Source organism: Lepisosteus oculatus, chromosome 8, assembly GCF_040954835.1.
Source record: "Lepisosteus oculatus isolate fLepOcu1 chromosome 8, fLepOcu1.hap2, whole genome shotgun sequence".
Lineage (NCBI taxonomy): Eukaryota > Metazoa > Chordata > Actinopteri > Semionotiformes > Lepisosteidae > Lepisosteus > Lepisosteus oculatus.
This window is the reverse complement of record NC_090703.1, coordinates 25,536,281-25,557,615: the sequence shown is the minus strand read 5'-3', so window position 1 is coordinate 25,557,615 and position 21,335 is coordinate 25,536,281. Positions and strand designations below refer to the sequence as shown.

General features: G+C 35.3%; 1 protein-coding gene across 13 annotated transcripts in view; it reads right to left on the bottom strand.

Annotated features, from left to right (window-relative positions):
• The window catches only part of gphna (gephyrin a), a 479,030-nt gene extending 462,860 nt beyond the window's left edge, over nucleotides 1–16,170 (bottom strand). For all 13 annotated transcript variants that reach the window (XM_015351213.2, XM_015351218.2, XM_015351214.2 and 10 more), the window contains exon 1: nucleotides 16,060–16,170. In XM_015351213.2, the coding sequence (XP_015206699.1) occupies nucleotides 16,060–16,123 (64 nt within the window). In that variant the 5' untranslated portion in view covers nucleotides 16,124–16,170. The remainder of the gene's footprint in view (nucleotides 1–16,059) is intronic.
• Nucleotides 16,171–21,335: the final 5,165 nt, after the last annotated feature.

Here is a 21,335-nt window from a genome sequence, read left to right as displayed (position 1 = left end):
TCATAAATTTATTTAAAGTAGACACATTTACTTCAAATTAGATATTTGTGATAGAAATACATGTTGGAAAATTGTATTCCTGGTTACAGGAGTACATCTCTTTAACATTTCCCTTTTCCCTTTTAAAAGCTTTAAGCAGGATGTTTCTACACCATTTTGTGAAATGACGTGTTTTGATTGAAACAGCCTTTCAAACGCACCATGACACAAGCAGGTCTACTAAGCTAAAGATGCTAAATAAAGTAGCTTCTAAACAGGGTTAGGTATGAATACAGGCACTGTACTTCATGGTTTATGAAGCTAAAAGTAATTACTGTAAAAGAAACTTTAGCAATGACCAAACTAAAGGTGTGCATGTTTAAATTTCATGCATGAGCTACAACTAAGAATCACACAGACTAGTAGCATGTGAAAGATTATTTCAGCTAAAGCTTTTTAATAATCATACAAATGTGCTTTATAAGCCACAAAAAATATTGTACATAAAATTATCTTCATGCTCATGAATACATGAAAAACGAACAAAAAAACTTTATAAAGCAATTTGATTTATTTTTCTAAAATCTGTTGCATCATTCAGAGTCATCATGAAAGTCTATTTTTTCAGCCAAGTTCAGATGTTCAGACAACTGAAATGAACAGTCACAGTTTTTACTCCTTAATTCATGGTGCTTTATAAAAGTTATGTAATAGTGATTTATTTTGATTTAGCCAATACATCAGAAGGCGAGTCTATATATTTTGCACTAAAGTTTTGCACTAAAATTAATGACCCACTCTGTGGTTAATGGTCATTTTATTTATCAATGTCTGCATTTGGTCTAAAGATTGATGTATTTACTATTTACACTGCTGTTCTTTGTAGTAATGGGTATCTGGCTCTTGGTCATCAGGCGACAAAAGATAGAGCAGCTTGCCTACTGTACATCAGAAATGAAACATTTAAATACGCATTATTCCTCTATAAAACTACATGGCAAAAAACTAAATCACAAAAATCACATTTTGTAAATATTTGATCATAAGCACCTGAGAAGATGAAACTGAAAGGGAGTTCTGCAGTCATGCAGAAAACTGGAAATCTGTTCTGAAATTTGTGCTTTTGTAGATAATAATTCTTACCTGATTCTTATCAATCTAGCAAGCATTTACCAGAAAAAACAAGTTGAATAATCCATCAAGAAACTAGGTTAAGCCATCCTGTATAAACTACCTTTTACTAGGTCTGGCTCCTAATATGTTTTTATGTTCCAGTTACAAACATACAACAGTTAAAGTTCACCAGTGTAAAAGTGCAGATATACCTTGACTCAATACTTTTTAAAGATGGTAGATGCAGAATAGAAGTCAAAAGTCTTCAGAGAGTGTTGCAGATTTTAAGAGTGCTGGAAAACTGACTTTTCCATAGAAAGAAAAGGCAAGTGTGTGTGTAATTCATCAGAAAACAGTGGTGTTTATAAAAGACCTCAGTGTGAAAAGACACTACCAAACAAAAATCACAAATCTTCTTTTAATTTGTACACAGGGTCAAAGTGGTTGCAAAAGGCAGAATAACGCAGGGCAAGCATTTCTTTATGGCACAACTTTTTTGGGGGGGCAAATGGAACATTGGGGAGAGGTACCCAGCCATGTTATGAAAAGCACATAATGGAAAACCATTTGCAATGGCGATTTCATTAAGGAGTACATGTCAAGTTGTCAGATATCGTGGGCCCTAAAAGAAATTGAAGCTTCTTATGATTGGCCTCCTTCAAAATATGGTATCCGCAAGAACTGAGGACTTAGCTTAAAGGATCAGATAGGAGTTTACTAAAATGCTGTTTGATGTCCTACTATGCAGCGGCTGCTAATAACTCCAAATTCCAGAATTCCACCAGGGTTTGTAAAAAATCGTATTTCCCCAGAAAAGGCACCAAAGCAAAACATATGTATGCAAGCAAACATTCAATGTAATCACTATAAAAATAATTCCTTGAGGGTCAATATTAGTGACATAACAAACACAACATAAAACTTGTCACTTGACATCACAGGAATCCTGGCAACTAAGTCATAATTTAATTGTCTCACTGTTTCACAGTACGTACAATTATACTATTATGAATGCTATGTCTGTGGTGCTGTATTGATGCTAATCGCTTACCTCAATTTGTCACATCTTTTAAATCTTAATTATGTTAAATATCTTACATTTATTTACTGAAACTGAAGTTTATTTATGTTAACCTAAGTTTAAACTACATAAAGTAGTGGTAAGTCAGTCAGTGTGAGACTTCTGCCTTGCTGGGGTTGTAAATTGTTTGTATCCCAACAATTTGAAATAAAAGAAAATGCACTTTTCTCAATAAATTCCAAATATCTACTGATCTAATTGTTTCTGAAAATAATTTTATATTCACTCCATTTTTATATTACAACATCAAGAATATATGCAATTTTAAATTGATCATTAAATGTTCAGGCACTGCTGAATCAACAAATTGTGTTGAATTTAGCCATGTAATCTTGTAACTTTTTTGAGTCATTGGACATGTGTCTAGAATGCAATGACATTATGTCTTTGTCTGGGCCTTGAGGGAAAAGGTTTGGACACCCTTGGAATATACCCACCATCACAATATCACCAGTGTAAAAAATGACTCCTTTCAATCTAAAGTATTTTCAAAAATAAAGTGTGTTTATCCTAATAAGAGGGGCAATTTGTCTCTCTAGTTAGACCTGTGTGTATGCTGTAACTTGCAGATGGCAATTTATCCTACTTGTACAACCAACAAGGTTTTCTCTGCTGTTTAGTAACAATTTCAAAACAGTAGGGCAGTGTCAAATACAAATAATAAATTAGCTGCACAGTATCACAGGGGCAGCTTAGTCTTACAAAAGACAATTGATCAGATGCCTTTCTGACATGCACTGATTTCACAGACACATTGTAAAGGCATGCATAACCAATAAAATTAAACTCCACTAAATGAATCCTTGCTCATAACCTTTTATTTTTCCACTGTTGCTTTAATAAACACATTAGCAACAGTTCTCATGTGCAAAGCACTCAGATAGATAAAAGCTAACCTCATGATTAGCTGGTTGTACCAATTTGTTAGGGGCTGCTGTTCTGAAGGATCTGAACACTGGTTTTGTACAGCCTCGTGGGTGCTGTAAGATCTGCATCTTTATTCTATTAACAAAGTTGGGTTACTCATCCCTGACCTTTCACACAATGGAGCTAGACTTAAAACTCCCTTCACTGAAACAACATCCTGATACCAAATGCATTAATGCATATACTCATGCCTCGCTCATTTCAGATATACTGCTATTGCATGAAACAATTTGAGTGTGCCCTAGCTCATCAGGTCATAAAGAATTCTCATAAATGATCTTCAAAGATGTTGTTTAGCAGTTTAAAACTATATTATTTTAACCAAGCATTGAGAGCTTCGTTGATCTGCATATACTTCCATGAGAACATTTATAATTATTTTATATTACTTTTCTTTTGTCTCATCATTCATAGTTAAATATAAAATGAAAAACAGGATTTACAGGAGTTCTTGAAAACCTGATTTCTACAGTCTTTTCACTCAGACCCCATTTTCAATGCCAGCGTCCTAATAATGAATTGTTTAATGTTGTGCTGAGGTAAGGAGATTGGACAACTGTAGGATATTGCTTCTACAGAGATTATTTTTTATTCCTAAATTATTTGATCATGATTAATAGAAATATAATCTCAAAAAATGATTACATTCCTTATAAAAATCCTCTCCTCATTTTAAAAATATCTTTAGTTTTTAGACTTTCAAATAAACAAAGTTTTGCTTTAATCACTGATTGTCAGGCACTGTACAGAGACAAAAGTGAGTAGAATTTTCTAATGGAAATCTCCCTTTCAGTTCCTTTTTTTTTCCAGCATCCTGTACCATAAATTAGAATTTATTCTGGTAACAATAAGGTAGCATGCCATAAATGCCCATGGGGGAATGGAGTGCAAGGGCCCCATTGTTCTCAACCATCCAACACTGGAGGTGGAGGTGATGTGGTCAGCATCATGCTCCAGCCGGCCTATAACCCCTGAAAGGATTAGCCCCTGGTACTCATTTGGAAAGTAGGCTGAGTGGACCTGGAAGCTGTCTGGAAGGAATTAAAGCAAGTTACATCACCTGCCCCTAACTGGGATTGAACCAGGGGCCTTCCAGTCAGGAGCTAGATGCACTTGCCGCCTGAGCTGCCACGGCTCCAGCAATATATTATGTGACTTTAGAAATATGATTAAATAAATGTGTAGAAATAAATAATTTTAAACCAATCCCATTTCTAAATAAAGCATGTCACTTCAACTCAGCAGTGTCCACAGTGAACAGAAGAATCTTTAAATGCATGCAAGTGACCCTTGTTGAATTTGACAAAGTAGTAAAGTTGTACTTATACAGTAAAAAAATGAGGTATAAAATCTTAGAACAAAATAATGTCTATAGAATTACAAAAATATGAGCATTGACAACTTTAAGAACTTCCTCCTTTAAAGGACAGCTTTCATGATTAGTTTCAACACTGAAACCATCCTTCTAAAGACATTGTAAATTTAAAGTGACTAACAATGTATCAAGTCCAGCTGTAGCACAGTCTGTGCTAGAAGGCAAAGCCCAAGCTGACTAAGAACTGTGTTGTTTCAAATGCCCTAAAAATACCCAACACATAGTATTAAAATGGTTATACAGCATAATATATTTATGAATGGGTCTTGTAGCCTTTCCAGCATGTCAGTCTTGATCAAGCTTTACCTTTTAAACACTTCTACTGCCATACTGTAAAACAAAGTGCCAGAGTAGAAAAAGCAAGCTTTATTTTTTTCACTTCTTTGTGTTGGTGAAAGGGACTGTTTTAACTTGCTTATCTACCAGATAATGGATGGATACAGAGTTTTAAAGATGGAAGGGATATATAGCACCTACACCTTGCCATGCATAGAACTTATTGTGGAGCAAGTCACAGGTGGACCAAAAAAGTAAAACATTTAAAATAAAAAATAATTTGCCAATGATTATATAACACCTTACAGGAGAGTAGCGTTTAACTAAATTTACAGTATCTGAAAAGGGGGAGATAAAATTCCATTTACAAATGATGAATAACTTGCTTATTTCAGAGTTAAGGAATTTTGGGATCTTTAGGGAAGCTGAGTAATGAAGCAATCACTTACCAGCAGTTCCGTATTGCTTAACATGAAATTTGTCGACAGCTCAATGAAAATTAAAATCCAAAGCGTGACACGGTAGTTCTCATCATTTACAATTACAGCCCTAATCACAATCAATCACATGCCTTGTTACTGCAGGATAGCCGGATTGTTACCCATTACACCATAGCAGTTAAACCCATCACTGTATTTCAGTCATGCACTACTAAATATTGTAATCTTGAGGACCCTTTGTTAAATGAGCCACTAATGATTCCTTTAGCACACTCACAATACATGGAGATGCACACGTTTGCAGGTTCCATTGCATTCCTGGCCTGAAATTACAGGACCTTGCTCAGTTGCCAAGAAGATGAATAAGTATAGCAGAGAGTGATTAAAATCTTTTGTCAACATCTTTTGTGTATGTTCATCACAGTGCAATAAATGCTGGATGTGGCTATATCATTATCATAAAAGTAGGGTCTAAGATCATTTTGAGAACATTTAATAGCTCACTTCTAAGTCCAAGCCACAGAGACCATCTTGCTGAGGTACACCTAAAGATAACTGCCTGAATTTCCACTATAGCTTCCCTTGGAAACAGTTGCTCTTTATTGTAGGTCAGATTTGTGACAACTGAAAATTTTAATGATTGACTAAGATTATTTCAGACTGACACAGGTATACATCTTGCATAGCCACCTCACAGCAAGCACATTTTTCTGGCTTTAGTTCTCAGTTCACTTGCATTCAGCACTATTGGAAAAGCAATCCAAACCACACAACCATTGCTCTAACACCCGAAGTGAGGATTGCAGAACTGTAGAACTTGGAACTAACCAAGGTTTACCTTAGCCACAGAAGAAATGCCTCTGTCTCAGGGGCGGTCCAGGTGAAGTGCATCTCAAAAGTGGGTTAGTGGAAACAGGGCATAAAACAGCATAGATTCCCAGGTGACCCACACTGCCAGCCTATAAAATTTAGTCTTGTTTCAATATTTTTTTCTGAAGAATTTGAGTTACCTCCTTGATTTTCAAATGATGTTTTGTATATTGTATTGCTGAGATATTTTCAGGGAAACCCATCTCTGAAGACTTGCATGTTAAAATTCACTACAAATACTGTCATGCATTTAAAGTGAGAATTCCTTCATTAGTAAACTGTAATCAGGGAAAGGTTTATACCAGATATCAATGCCAAAACCCTTAATTCGTGTGAGTCTGGAACAAGCCTTTCATAAGCTTACAAGTGAATTAGTTCAAGCTTGTGATAAGCCAGTGGAAGGTGTTATTTGTTAAAGCAAACTTGTAACAATCTTCAGTGAGATTTAACAAGATTAGTTCAAGGCATAGTAAGCTTTTAGGAGAATGCTTCCTGACTGCTGGTTACAGATAGCATATGCAATCTTTTGGAGGACATTTTCATAATGGACATCTCAACTGGCATAAATGACAAACATCTGCAATGTAAAATATTGGTCAAAACATTCGCTATTGCAAAGAATGCATTTCATAATACATTTCATTAAGCATAGGTTTGTCAACCATATCTAAGTTTGGAAACTTTACTTGGCAAACAATTGCCTTAATTTTTCTACAACATCAAATTTAAGGTGCAGTCTTTAGAAGATTCACTCACATTCACAGGGCAAAACTGCATGGAATTACCAAAATAGAGAATAAATAATTGAACTATAATCTTTTAGCATTATCTAAGGATCTTTAAAATACCATAACAGTGTAGAAACAGATAGCATTTTCTTTATAAAAAAATTTCATCTAATTTAACTTAACAGCAGGATATTTTCTTGTTAGAGACAGATACATGATAAATTTCAACTGCAATGAGAAAAGAAACCACCGTGTAACCATAAAGGTGCACAGGGATAGACACATTAATGCAGTCTTTTTCTAAAGAAGAAAACCTCTAGGTTCCAGAATGAAGTATCTGTTAACAATTCCATGATCACAAATGTCTGAACTGCTTTCTCCGATTCATAAAAATATTTTCACATAAGCCTAAGCTGTTTTTTTTAGGTCACAAAGATTAAAGATCCTGCCTCATTTTCCCACAGGAAAAGAGGGCCCAGACACAGAGTACACTTGAATGTCATGAATTTAAAATGGTGAGCTTGAATTTCACATCTCTCCTGGCAAAAATGTAGGCTAAACATTTTGTTGTACTTCACTGTTCTGCCATTTCATTAGTTACAGTAGATTTTCATGGTGACTTTGCATGCTTCATTTGCTTTACTGGTTGACTGAAAAATTTAATAATTCTGTCAAAGGGGGTATTGACTGTTTCAATATTGACCACTAAGAATAACATCAACATTTTGGTTTATTACCATTTGGTATATTAATAAAACTGTTCTAATCCCATACAGAGCTACAGAAAAATCCTTTATATACAGTAAAAGACTACACATAAAAAAGCAAAACGTCTGTGATGCCAACTAGCTATCTGAAGTAACCCTAACATTTTGTTTTGCAAGGGGATCTATTTGAATAAGGTTTTACCACACAGAGGAGAAAAGGCTGTCATACTTATTCATACACCATTGAACTGTGTTACTTCCGTTACATGATGGAAAGTAATGCCAACAGACAATAATTATGAAGAAAAATAAATATAATTTACAACTATAGCCATGTATGTTTTTACAGGGACCAAATGCTTGATATTTCTGCAATCTCCTTAAAGCATGCAACTGACAGAAGTGAAAACTATTTTGTTTTATTGTAATTAGTTTTAAGAACATAAGGGTTACAATTAAGAAGGGGTCATTAAACCTATTTTGCTTGTTTGCAGGTCCCCAGTCTCAGTTTTAATCACTCACTTCTTGATAATCCCCCAGTATCTTTAACAATGAGTTAGTTTTCAGATGAGAGGATTTACTTTACATGTTGTTATATATTGCTGTTGATACAGTAGCCACATATAAGGGGGACAGAAGTTACACATTAATCTGCATTAAAAAATGTTTGTCACACTAACATTCTAATTTTAAATGAGAGAATAAATTAAAGCATTCCTTTGAAATAAATAACCTTTACACCATACTGTAGCTTGTTAATGAACAATAAATGAAATGTGTATCTAGGGAAATCACAAATGTGCTTATGGGTTCCATTAGATTTTATAGAATGCCCACTAGGTTTATCATGTGTCCAAGGCATACCTAGAGGGCAGGAAAACACAGATGCTAAGACCACATATGTCTTAGCACTACAGAGTGAACTAGTGGGGGGTGCGGTAGCTCTGTGGCTTAGGATCTCCGCCTGTGGCTAGAAGGTTGCCAGTTTGTACCCCGTGTCCGGCAGAGGAATCCTACTCCATTGGGTCCCTGAGCAAGGCCTTAAACCCCAACTGCTCCAGGGGCGCCGTATAATATCAGAAACTTTAATGTGTACACAAAAACAAAATACACATTCATATTTATAAAGCACCCTTGTATCTAGGTATACCAGACTTCTATACAGAATCACGAGGAAAACAGTTCTGTTTTTTTTCCACAAAGCAAGATTACCGAGTTAACTTCAGTAAACAAGTTATCGAATAGAAAAAAAAAAATCTGTATTCCTGGCTTCACAAAGCATTGTGAAGATTGAATTGTACAGGCTAAGTAACTATAACAATATATCCTCCACTCTTAACCAGCTGGTAAATTGAAACTTAGTCTGACTTGGATTTATGACCTTATGGTTAAGAGCTCGACTCACAGGACAATCTCCCCTGGATCCAGATGACATTCGAGTTTTGTGGAAAGAACAAAAGTTTAGAGACTGCCTTAACCCTATGCAGTCTGCTGAATTCGTATTTGAAAAATACAGTAAGATACTCTTAAGCCTACACACTGTTAATACTACTGTTCATAACTCAGTGTTAAAAGAAGTATAGGCCTGACATTTCTTGTGACTGATGCAGTTTTTTACTGTATTAAAGACTTGGAGAGCTTCAGTACAGCGATAATGTGTCATGGATAAAGGAAAGTGGAGGCAGTTTTTGCGGGCATTCGTAACATTCCGTCTATTCATTAGTGAACACCATCATACAGGGATTTCGTGAAATGGCTTGTAATGTTCTATATATAATATAAATATTAGTATTAGTCTGTTTCCAAATAGATAGTCTGGATTGTGCAGATATCTTCATTAAAGCACCCACAGGGCTGAACACGGCCCATTTTTTAACAGAAAATCAATTCAAATCATCAATGTACAGTTAATAAATAAAATTCTAGCCTAAAAAATATTACCATTGATTACACAAAAGACAATAAAAAATATCAATAATTTCCATCAAAATAAGTTTTTAAACACTTGTGCTTACAATGGCCTATACTGTGCTTACAACTACTGTATATTATACAACAATATGCCAACAACTACATATATACTTAGGTGTTCATAATGTACAGTTACCGTCATCAAATTGTTTTCTGTATTATCAAATGATCTATGATGCATGGTGTCACATCAGTAACATGTACTGTACATGACTCTGAGGCTATCCCTAGACTGGAGGAAATTGCAGGAAAAGACTATACAATACTACTTGATTCACACCAATGCGGGCAAAAGAGTTGGGCAATAAAGGAATATATTCTTTATTGTGTTGATGATGATTTCTTTTCCTCCAGTCTTACTCTTCTGATGCTTCTTCTTGTTGGCTAAAATGAGGAAACATTTTCAGTCAGAGGATTGCACAGCACTATACTATACAGCAGCACTATGGATAATATTCTTGCATTTTGTCTTGACCTACTGCCAGGTCCTCCCTTTGTGGTCCAGCTACTGTAAATGCATAAATTACTGCTGCATAAAAAACATTGTTTTGTACAACTTCACAATAGCTTAAAGAGAAGCTCTGCTTCAGTACCATAATAATGTAAGTTAAATAATACCAATACATGCGTGCTCGCACACCTTTTAGAGTTTTGTCTATTCTTAAGATATTTCATTGGATATAATAGTTAACTTCCACATTCAACTTAACAGTGATTCTTTGACAGGTGTCTTCTCTTGCTTTTGTAGAAGCCAGCTCCTCACTATTGCAACAGATTTTAACCTGTTTTCCACCTGTATTTCATGGTCCATGGAAAAAGATTAATGTTCTTTTGCCACTGTTTTTCCAGCTCAGAAAAAGGGTCAGATAAATTAACTAAATCTGGAAAATTCAAGAAACTCCTGAATTAGGTAAACAATTATTTTATAATTAGTTATATAATTGCCTCTTGGAAGTTTTAATTGTGGCAGATGCTACAGTATGTCGGTGTAATGTTATGCTATTCTGCATTTCTACTTATAAGAACGGAACAAAATTATTTAAAAATGCAAGTTATAAGTTTTTTTTTATTTGCATAAAGCTTTTATCACAATAAACAATTAATACTCAGCAAAATAAATGCACATAATACTTTAGTGCAATTCTTTGTATAATACAGATCTGGACAAGTTAAAAGTATGACAGAGTAACTGACATGCTTCTGATTCCTGTAATTGCACAGACAGTAAATTATTATAAAGCAATGAGTCCAGATCTTCTAATAAATCATTTTATTTTATTTGTTTAATTAAAATATTTTAGAATCTTACTTAAATTTACTTATAATTCTCAAAGGTTAACTTACATGTTTTGAAGTCTGCCTACACAATTTCAAACAAGGCATCGTCACTGTCTTGTAACTGTTGATAATTATTTATCCGCAAGAAACATTTTTTTTCCCAAATATGCTTCATTTACAAATTATGACGGTTTGCATTTTAATAACACTGTTTTATTTTCCAAAGCCATAAGATTATTGAAGATGCCAATGTTTTTAAACACCTTACTTTAAAGAGTGCAGAGTTTAATTTTAATATTATTACATATACAGTATATCGCACTTTTCACCTCATGAACTTTACATATATTGGAGGGCACCACTTAATCCACCACTTGTAGCCAGGACATTGAGATTAACAAGCCTTCTTAAGAAGTTGTTTTACATTAATTTAGGAAATTATGGTTTAGGGTGGTCTAGGTCACCTACTGACATCCACCCACAACAGTTACAATATCAATATCAACCTGATTTTCCTTGGAGGTCTCCCATCTCCAAAGAAAGGACAAGGCTCAATCTTATTTAGCTAAAATGATCTAACTAGATCAGGTTAGAAGGTTATAATGATGTTGTTAAACCGAAATTAGACCATAAAACCAAAATAAAGGCCTCAAAAGCAAGGAATTAGGCCTTTCTTGGTCTTTTAACACTGTTGTTCAATAACTAAGAGGATCTTAAAATCTCATTCAGCTGCCTCTCGCAAGAACCCAGGATTTGGACTTTGCCCACCAGATTGTGAACTTTGTTTTACAAAGCCAAATCAGTAACTTCTGATTGTAAAGTCATAATCCTAGGTTCACTACTGAGTCTTAAGCAGTCTCCTGGATTGAGCCTATTTATACACTTTAAGATTTTATACAATTTGATCAAATTCCTCTCAATCTCTTTTAGTTGAGACTGAAAGGATTTAGCTCCTTGTTCTCAAATGACAATTCCTTGGGACTGTTTTTGCTCTTCTTGCTTTGTTCTAAGCATTATATTTTGTGTAGTATGGTGGCCACATATGAACACTATTTTAAACATGCTATAATCATGAGATTTCCATTTTTTTCCATTACTTTTTTACATTTCTTTGATGAGGATATAGAAGAATCTACATAAACATACAGTAAAGGCCCATTCAGTTCTCATAAAAATTTAACTATGCAATAAAATAATTCACAGTAAATAATTATAAAAATGTGAATCATCAGTAAGAAAAGCTATCATGGTCACTACACTTAAGTTCCTGCCAAATAAATCCTAACAATCATCCCTCTATCAATGTCACTGAGGTCTCCTCTAGCATTTCCTCTAACAGGCATGCAAGCTGGTGACATCCAGTCCAGCAACCAGTCCAGTTCAGCAAAAGGCACAGGTGTGATTTTATTCTAATTACCACATTTTGCTGTTATTATTGACCTTGAAAATCACACAAAAAAGGCTTATAGTAATTGACACAGTTAATAGTTTTGTGTCCATTTTAAGTGATACCTGTTGGTGTCCAACATTTTAGAGGACAAAACAGTAAATATTAAAATTGCTTCAATAGAGAAAATGAGGAGTACACCACTGTTATCTTTAAGTCTTAATATGTAATGGATTTATATAACTGTATTATATTTGTATTTAAAAATATGTTTTTGCACTGTGCATACAATTTGTGTTATTTGCAAAAAAAATTTTTTTTTAACTTTACACTGTTGCAATAAATGCATATGTATTGCTTTCAGGAAGTATTCAGTATTAGACCCACTTGGTATAAACAAAGCCCTTACAATACTGAAGAGAAGAAGATATCCATCTTAATAATCACAAAAAATGAATATTTCCATCAATATGTTATAATGGTAAAAATTACAGTGTTCTCAGGTCTGTTAATACATCTACCCTAAGCTTTATTAGGGATCCCCATCAGACAAACATATATTTATGTAAATATGCATGTTGTTTTACAAATACACATTAAAAAAAGAAAACTATATTTTTAACAATAATACTATGATTTATTTGTCTTAGCCCTAAATAAACCTGCAGTCTAAAAACATTACCACAGCAATATTAGAGGGGAACTGCAATTCCTAATATATAAATAAATGCATTGATGTCCTAGAAAAATTTTACAAATTGCAAATTAAGCACAAAGTCATGCACTTTGTGAACACACTGTAATTCACCATGTTATCACAAACCCCTGGTCTGACCATGAACGAGAATGAGTTTGCAAGAATTGTGATGCAATGCGGCCCTTCCTGCTCACCAGTCACTGTCATGACTAACGTAATTCGATGTACGAGCAAATAAGTACAAGTTGTGCAGCAGACATTTCACCGCAGAAATGTTCCAATGTGATCTGCATGGAAAGTTAACAAGTAAGTAGTATTTGTTGGCAAACCCATCTTGAAGACAAGAGCAATATCTCTTGGATTAAAAGAGAAGTACTCACAAGCCTGCTTATTTACAATATTATAGGGCCTCATCACATCACCAGAAGTTTTGTTGCCTCGTTTTGGATTACAAAATATGGCACTGCGCACACCTGGAAATTTCATTTATTTTGTGATGAAAATTGGAGGTTTTAGAGGTTACTGTGTACATTTTAATTTTATTGTGGTTTAAAATGCACTTACCAATGCTGATTCTTTCTAACCATGAAATATAAAATAGCATTTCAGTTCCCATTTAAGTTAGTAATAATATAAAGTAACTAAAAGAGTTGTCATTTAATACTTTTCCAAAAATGCACTGAAGTGTTTTTAATAAAATAGCAGGTGTCTCACTTGATTGCAACTTAGATTGCAACTTAACTTAGAATACAAATCAGATGCTAACCCACATTCAGGCACACATTACTAAGTTGTAAAATGTGTTTTGGATGCATACAAATATTTTATATATATGAACAATTTAAAAATAAAACTACTGGTGTTGAAGTATAATAATAATTTAAGTATAATAATTCTGTTCTTTTCAACAGACTTGGTTACAAAAAAAAAACAAGAGATTTCATATTTCCCTTAAAAGCTTATGGCACATCATAAATCAACTGGCTGGCTGCTTGCTGGCTGCTATCTAGGTAAGGTCAGGGAAGCAGTATTTTCATTTTTTTAGAACCACTGCATGTCCATTCCCATTGCATGCTCCTTTCTTGTAGCCTGATCTCCAGTGACCTTTAACATAATTAACACTTTGATGACACCACTCAAAAAAATGATCAATATTGTTTTTCAGATCATTGAGGTGTTTGTTGTTTCTACTTGAAACCTAAAAAATCTATTTTACTCTTATCACTATTAATACAAAGAGACTTCTAATCTGATCATATAGAAAGCAATCACATGCATCTAAAGTACATCAATTAAAATAAAAATCACCATCACTAACATGGTGTTATTCTGAAGCTGCTTTTCAGTGAATAAACTGCCAGTTGCTTTTAAATGCCCCATGGCGAATAATGTATAAGAGTAATTTGCTTTAAATTATGTTATTCCAAATTATTCTACTGTGTATTTAACAGTAATATGACATCATTACCGATTAGTATTTATTTAATTACTGTACGTATTACATTTCAAATATTTTTTAAAAATCGTTAAATCTTCCTGAAGTGAAAACGGTTTTTTAAAGCATCCGTCTGGCTTTCAAACATTAACATGAATTACGTGCATAAGAGTAATAAATATATTTCGAGGGGTTCCCCGAGTTCGCTAGAAAAAAAGCAAAGGTCTCGGGACACCACAGCTGATCGAATGTTATTGGCTCGAGCTCATCTACAGAAAATACATGCGTATTCTTAGGGAACAATAAATGCACATTTCTACATTATTCTATACTTTATTCATATGTCACGATACGCGCTCAAACAATCCCTTGCTCTGTCACACACACATACGTGTACATGCAGTACACAGACCCCTAGACGCAGCCGTTCACACTTTGTCAACTGCTGTTTGTCATCTGTCTGAAGGAAATGTCAATGTAATGCTGATGAACCAAGGACCGATATCGCAAGTCTGTGACTAATTCCGAACGTCGCTGATACAGCTCATCACCCTAAACCTGCAGGAATGTTTTTCGGGGAAACCCTCTTCCTATAACAGCCTATGTGAAAGCGTCGTACAGTACTCGCGCTTGTAGAAACCAGGCACTGCGCTCTCACAGAAGCTCGGTTTCAGCACCACAAGCTAAAGACAGCGTCTACAGAAATCCAAAAGGGAGGAGGGGAAGGGGTTTCCCTGGAAAATTTTCGATTCTTACCAAGCTAACAGCAACCCCCTCCATCTAATTCAATCGCGCGATGTAAAATCTCACATGATCGTCATATACAAGAACAGATACTTAACACACTCTAATGCAATTTATCGCGTAAAATTCGGTTATTCGGAGTATCAGACCGGCGTAGATTATTTCTACTTTACACAGGATCGATACCTATTCCTAAACCCAGATTAACATTTGACTCAAGAATAACTTTATTCAGCAGGCAACTGCATCTCGAAACCAAAACCTGAAGGCATTTTACTCGCTTTGTTATTATCAAAATTATTATCAGCTGAATGCACTGTCCGTGCTTCTGGATATAATTACTGTACATTGTTTTTTTTTTTAAATCAACAACGAATAATGATGCGGCTGCTAAACAACGTCATTCGGAACATCAATGACTGCATTTTGTCAGTTTTAAGATGACAGGAACCATAAATAACCCACCCAAATAAATAACGTACACATCCCTGGGGTTATTTCAATTCACAACATCCAAAATATCAGCAACAACAGAAAACAGTAAATAGGTTAATATGCATACACCCCACAGTAACAGGAGAAAAACACATAATTGCAATCATACTTTCGGGGAATATAGTATCTATACGTTAATTTTAAAATACAGCAATTTATATTGATATTCGCTATTTGCTAGCATGGTTGTTACGTTTCATTCAAATTTTGAGTAGATGACAAGCTCTTAACACGGCATATGAATAATTCATAAGCCGAAATGTTTCTGACACCACGTATACTAGCGCTGTGTTACCAATGCATATGTATTTTTTGTTATTAGAGCTACAGATTTTAACACTGGTAACGTCTCGGCCCAGCTCTTGAAATGACAGAGGGCTTTAAATCACCGCCGACTGCAAGCAGGCAAGTGGAGCAATACAGGCAGAAACCCTGCAGAAATTAAATCATAAAAACAGGCAACGCACGGATAGGGGTGAAATAGACAAAAGATACAAATTAATCCCTGCAGGATACCGCGGCTAAACATAAAGGAAAGACCCGCTTTAGCATTTACCTGTGAGGACTCCAACTCGGATTTGGTGGTCGTGGTTTGTTAAAATCATCCCTTCCGACGCCATGTTTACCAGCACTGTCACCGCACTGAGAACCTGGCAGAGCCGAGCTAAGAGCTCCTCGAACTCGCAGGAGGGTGAAAAAGAAAGGAGAACAGGCGAGAGCAACCGATCAACGAGTAAGCTTTCCTGTACTTGGAAACTGAAATCCCAAACCTCCAAAGAAGGAGTAGCGGTTATCTAATACTGGGGCAGTGGTGACTGGCAGCATTTGTTTAATGTCATTCACATATTAGCAGGTCCTCAGCTATTTACAACAAATATTAAAAAATATGCAAATAAACAGCTTTTTTCGGTCACCAACATGTTACAGAGACTACACCGAACTACATTTCTGAGGATATAAATTAGCCATTATTGTTATAACATTGGACATTTCAACAAAAGAAAACAAGAATGGTGTGTTTCTATTTTAAGAATGGTGTGTTTCTATTTTACATTGACACTTTTGTTTAAAAAATAGCACCCCGTCGCATGCTCCTGTCTTTTTAATATATGCAAATATTTAGTTTATGGACAAAAGCGTGGGGAATGCACGAGAGCTATTATAATGAATAATGTACAACAAACAATTGTTTGCTTGATGTTTATGTGGTGGTTGTTGTGAGAATGATCATCACCGGAGTTTTCATTTGCTTTTATAGTTGACATTCATTTTGGAATGGTATTGCATAGAATGAAGATTACATTTTCTCTAATCTTTCAATACACTGTCTTTAATAAAACGTCTTTAAATAGTACATATTGAAATTACTTTTTTGATTTTTTTATCCAGTAAAATACTTTTGCCAGTGTGTATGGTGTATGTGTGCATAACAAATATATAATGTGCATTGCAGAAGAACGTGTTGCTTTACGTGTATGTGTATTTATTAGAGTTGTATGTTTATTTATTAGATTTATTCAATTCATTAGAAATTATTTTTTAGATTATCAGTTCATAGTCTAATAAATACTGGATTTAATACACAATGTTAGTTCTTCTATGTATAATGTCTAAAATGTTGTAATTCTAATTTCCATTGAATTATCTGCAATATACAGCTGTATTTGTTTATAAACTTTACACAATTGTCCTGGACATGTTCCATTATTTTGCTGTTTTTACTCAGTGTTTTTCCTTCTTTGTGCATAAATAAAACCTTATGGCAATCTTAAGATAGGCCATTGGGACAGTCTAGTCTTTTTGATAGTATTTAATTGATCTGAGAAATTCAGCCAACTATTTCTTGAAAAACATCAGGTTATCAGCTCCAGCATGAATACTTAAATGCTGTCACCCATCCGATGGTTGCCTTATGGTTATCAATGTCTTTCGAGGCTAAAATAGAATAAAAGCTTTTGCCTCTTTTAATTTAGCACTATTGTGTTGTGACATTTTGAAAGAGTGAAAGGAGGCTACCATAATAGTGTGAGCTTGAGCCAACATAGCTGTCAAATAATTGGAATCTGGTGTCCCTAACCAAATGAGATGCGTTTGGATAGTACAGAGAAGGGCTTCATAGATAGGGGTCCTTCCCAGTGCTGTCTGGGGCTGGTTAAAAGGCCTGTGAAACGTAGTAAACTAAGTTAAGAAGACAAACTGAAGGATGTTGTACTGAGGGGCCTTTCAGGAATGGGAGAGATGGTTTGTTTGGCAGCACATATGCCAGTACTGATGGTGAAAATGTACATTGCAGAGGAAAAGGAGTAGCTTGCTGGACCTAGGCTGAGTATATTTACGAGCACTACAGCAGTGTACTTACTCTCTTTAGATAAAAAAAGAATTAGTTTAGGCATAATGAAGGAGACACCATGCAAACAACTTCAGAGAAAGAAGCAGTCTAAAGTGTGTGAGAAAGAAAAGAGTCAATAATAAAGATGTATTTTGTGAGACGCTTAAAGTGAAAGCTAGAGGGAGGACTAGACACCACACAATATTCAGGAGAATACTAGGGAGTTTAATATTTTGACTGTATGTCTAGTGTTAAAGATCAATATTGTGTGTGATGACTTGATGGGGTGAATTTTGCATGTGTGAGGAATAGGAAGGCTGGAAGAAAGGATACCTTCTTCTCCAGAGGGGAACCAGTGCAAGATATGATCCCATAGGGGATAAAATGCTGTTATTACATTTCTTTATCAATAGTGTGACGTCACCTAAAAATCCCTATAATGTCATGTGATAAACCTACAGTACTATGCAGTTTTTGCACGGTCTACCATGTTTTTTTTTTCCTTACTACTACATATTTATTGTATCACAACATATTTATTGTTCCTGTTGTTATTATTTTTTATGTTTGTAATACACTGTCTACATTGTGTGATGTTAATAATAATATAATAAAAAACTTAATTTTATATAGCACCTTTAAAGGTGGCTTCTCAAAGTGCTTTACAGAACAACAACAATACAAAATAAAATAAAAATACAACACATGCATAATGAAAATACACAGTGAGAGGAGATAGTAGATGGGGGTATTGAACATAGTAAAAGCAGAAGAGTAAAGAACAGAACCAGTTAAGTAAAGACTCTTCTAAAGAAGGTTTGAGTCTAGATTTGAAGGAGCTTAGAGAAGGTGACTCTCTGATATCCTTAGTTCCAGAGCTTTGGGACATAAAAGGAGAAGGCCCAGTCACCCATAGAGTGTAGATGAGCTTGGGGGACAGATAGGGGACCAGAATTAGACGAGTGAAGGTTGTGAGATGGGGAATAGGTCAATAGTAGCTCAGACAGGTACTGAGGTGCCAAATCATGCAGAGCCTTATAGGTGAGCTTGAGGATTTTGAAGTCGGCATGAAACCTGACAGGAAACCAGTGCAAGGACTCCAAGATAGGAGTAATGTGATCACTTGCACTAGACCTGGTCAAGATTCTGGCTAACGAATTTTGGACATCCTGCAGTTTGTTCAATTTAGATACCCCAATGAGTAGGACATTACAGTAGTCAATTTGGGAGAACAAAAATCTGTTGATCAGCTTTTTAGCAACAGCTAGCCATAACATTCAATGTAGTCTGGCGATATTTCTGAGGTGAAAGAACAGTGTTGTGACAATATGTTGCAAATATGGGTTGAATGTCAAGCCAGAATCGAATATCATCCCCCCAGTTCTTCAAATTTGATCAAGTAAAGTACCATCCACAGAGTTACAGTCTTGGCTTTACAAAGTTGATGGTGGTGCCAATAAGCATGACTTCTGTCACAGTTTAGATTAAGGAAATTTTAAGTCATCCATGTTTTTATGTCAGTGATGCAATTAGAAAGAATAGAGACAGCCACATCAGTGTTAAGTTTGGTATGGGTAGAGATTTGAGTATCGTCAGTGATGGAGCCTGCTAATGGCTTTTACGTGCTGAACTGTAACCATCACACCTGCTTGATCACAGAGGCTTTCTCCCCCTGTACTTACCCCCAAATGGTGAATGTTTACCCAAATGGTAAATGTTTACACTAAAGTCCTGATGACAAAGGAAGGTTTCTATTTCCTTCGGTTACATCAAAGACAGGAGGGGGAGGAGGAGGGGGGGAGAAACGTGTATATATAAGTTCTGTAGGACCATATCCACTTTGAACTGCGATCGGTACTATAACTATTATGTCGTTATTGAAGTTCCTTGTATGCATGCAATAAAGCTGCATGCATACAAGGAACTTCAATAAACACCATAATTTATTGGCTGGACGAACTAACACTTCAGGCTCGAATTTCTTGGTTTCTACAGTCAGCATAGAAATGATAGTTGAGGTCATGTGATCTTAAAACCTGTCCAAGTGGAAACATGTAAATGTTGAAAAGTATGGGGCCCAGTATTGAGCCCTGAGGAACACCAGACATGAACAAGTCCAAGACCAAGTTCAGACCTAAATCCGCCAAGAGAGACAAGTGACACCGATCAGTGAGGTAAGACTTGAACCATTTGAGAGCAGTGTCGGAAACTCCATAACACAGTCTCAAGATGAAAAAGTAACATATCATGGTTAAGTGTCAAAAGCAGCACTGAGATCAAGAAGAATGAGGATAGAAAGAGAACCAGAGTCAGATGCTATTAGAAGATCAGTAGCGACTTTGACCAGAGCAGTTTTTGTGCTGTGAAGTTGTCAGAAGTTGTCGGAAGATTGAAGGAATTCAATAATGTGGTAGTGCAAGGTGGTTAGCAGATTGGATCAATGAGCTAGGGTGCCTAGCTCTCTTCCTCATGGAGCAGATCATTAAGAAAATTCAGCCAAGCTACGACATGTCTCTGGAAGCTGGGAGGAAACTACTGTTTCTGGAGTAACCCAAGTGAGCATACAGTATATGCAACCTCCACACATGAAAGGCACCCCAGCCCAAAATCTAGAGTTTTGAGACACAGGCTGCCAGCATACCACCTGCAGATATAGCTTTCGGTATGATTCCACATGACTTGTTTGCAGTGAAAAATATTTGTCTAGTTTAATAGATCTTTTTTAAAGGGTTTGATAAAATTATGAAAGTTTATCCCCATACACATGAGCTTAGTAATGCTCCTTATAAGCAAATAACACACAAATAAACCATGCAGAAGCATTGCATGCATTCAAGGAAAAGTTCACATTTATCTATGCACCATGGGTATACCTAATACATCTTACAGATAAAACGTACTGTAAAAATAACCTCTTAAAAAAGAATGTTATAAAATGAACATGAAGACAATACATTTACTATTATTGAGTGCAGTAATCTTCAAGAAGATGTGATAAGACTACAATACTGTAAATAAATAACTCATGTTGATGTGTTGATGCTGGTGAACATATGTTGAATTGAGCCTGAGAGACAGTCTGAGAAGCTTTTGAGAATGTTCTAGAAGCTTCAAAAACACCTCTCAAGCATAACCTGACACTGTAAGTACAGTATGTAAGACTATACATAGAGAAACAACAGAGGAGGAGAAAGGTGTGTATTTATTTAAGAATTTAAATTTTTAAAGCATTTTTGGTTAAATCATTTCTGTTTTTTCACTTTGTGGTTGATGTCCAGGACAGGAAGGACAGAATACATTTAGCTGTTGTGTCTCAGGCATAGAAATAGCAAGTCTTCAGCACAGTTCTTATATGAAGAGTTAATAAATTATTTTCATTGGTAGTTCTTAACATACACACTATATAGATCACTAGAATGTATTACTTTTTAGAATTTGTTGTCAAGACAAGTTCATTTTGCAAATATCAAACATATGCAAAATTTCAGTTTTCACCATAATTG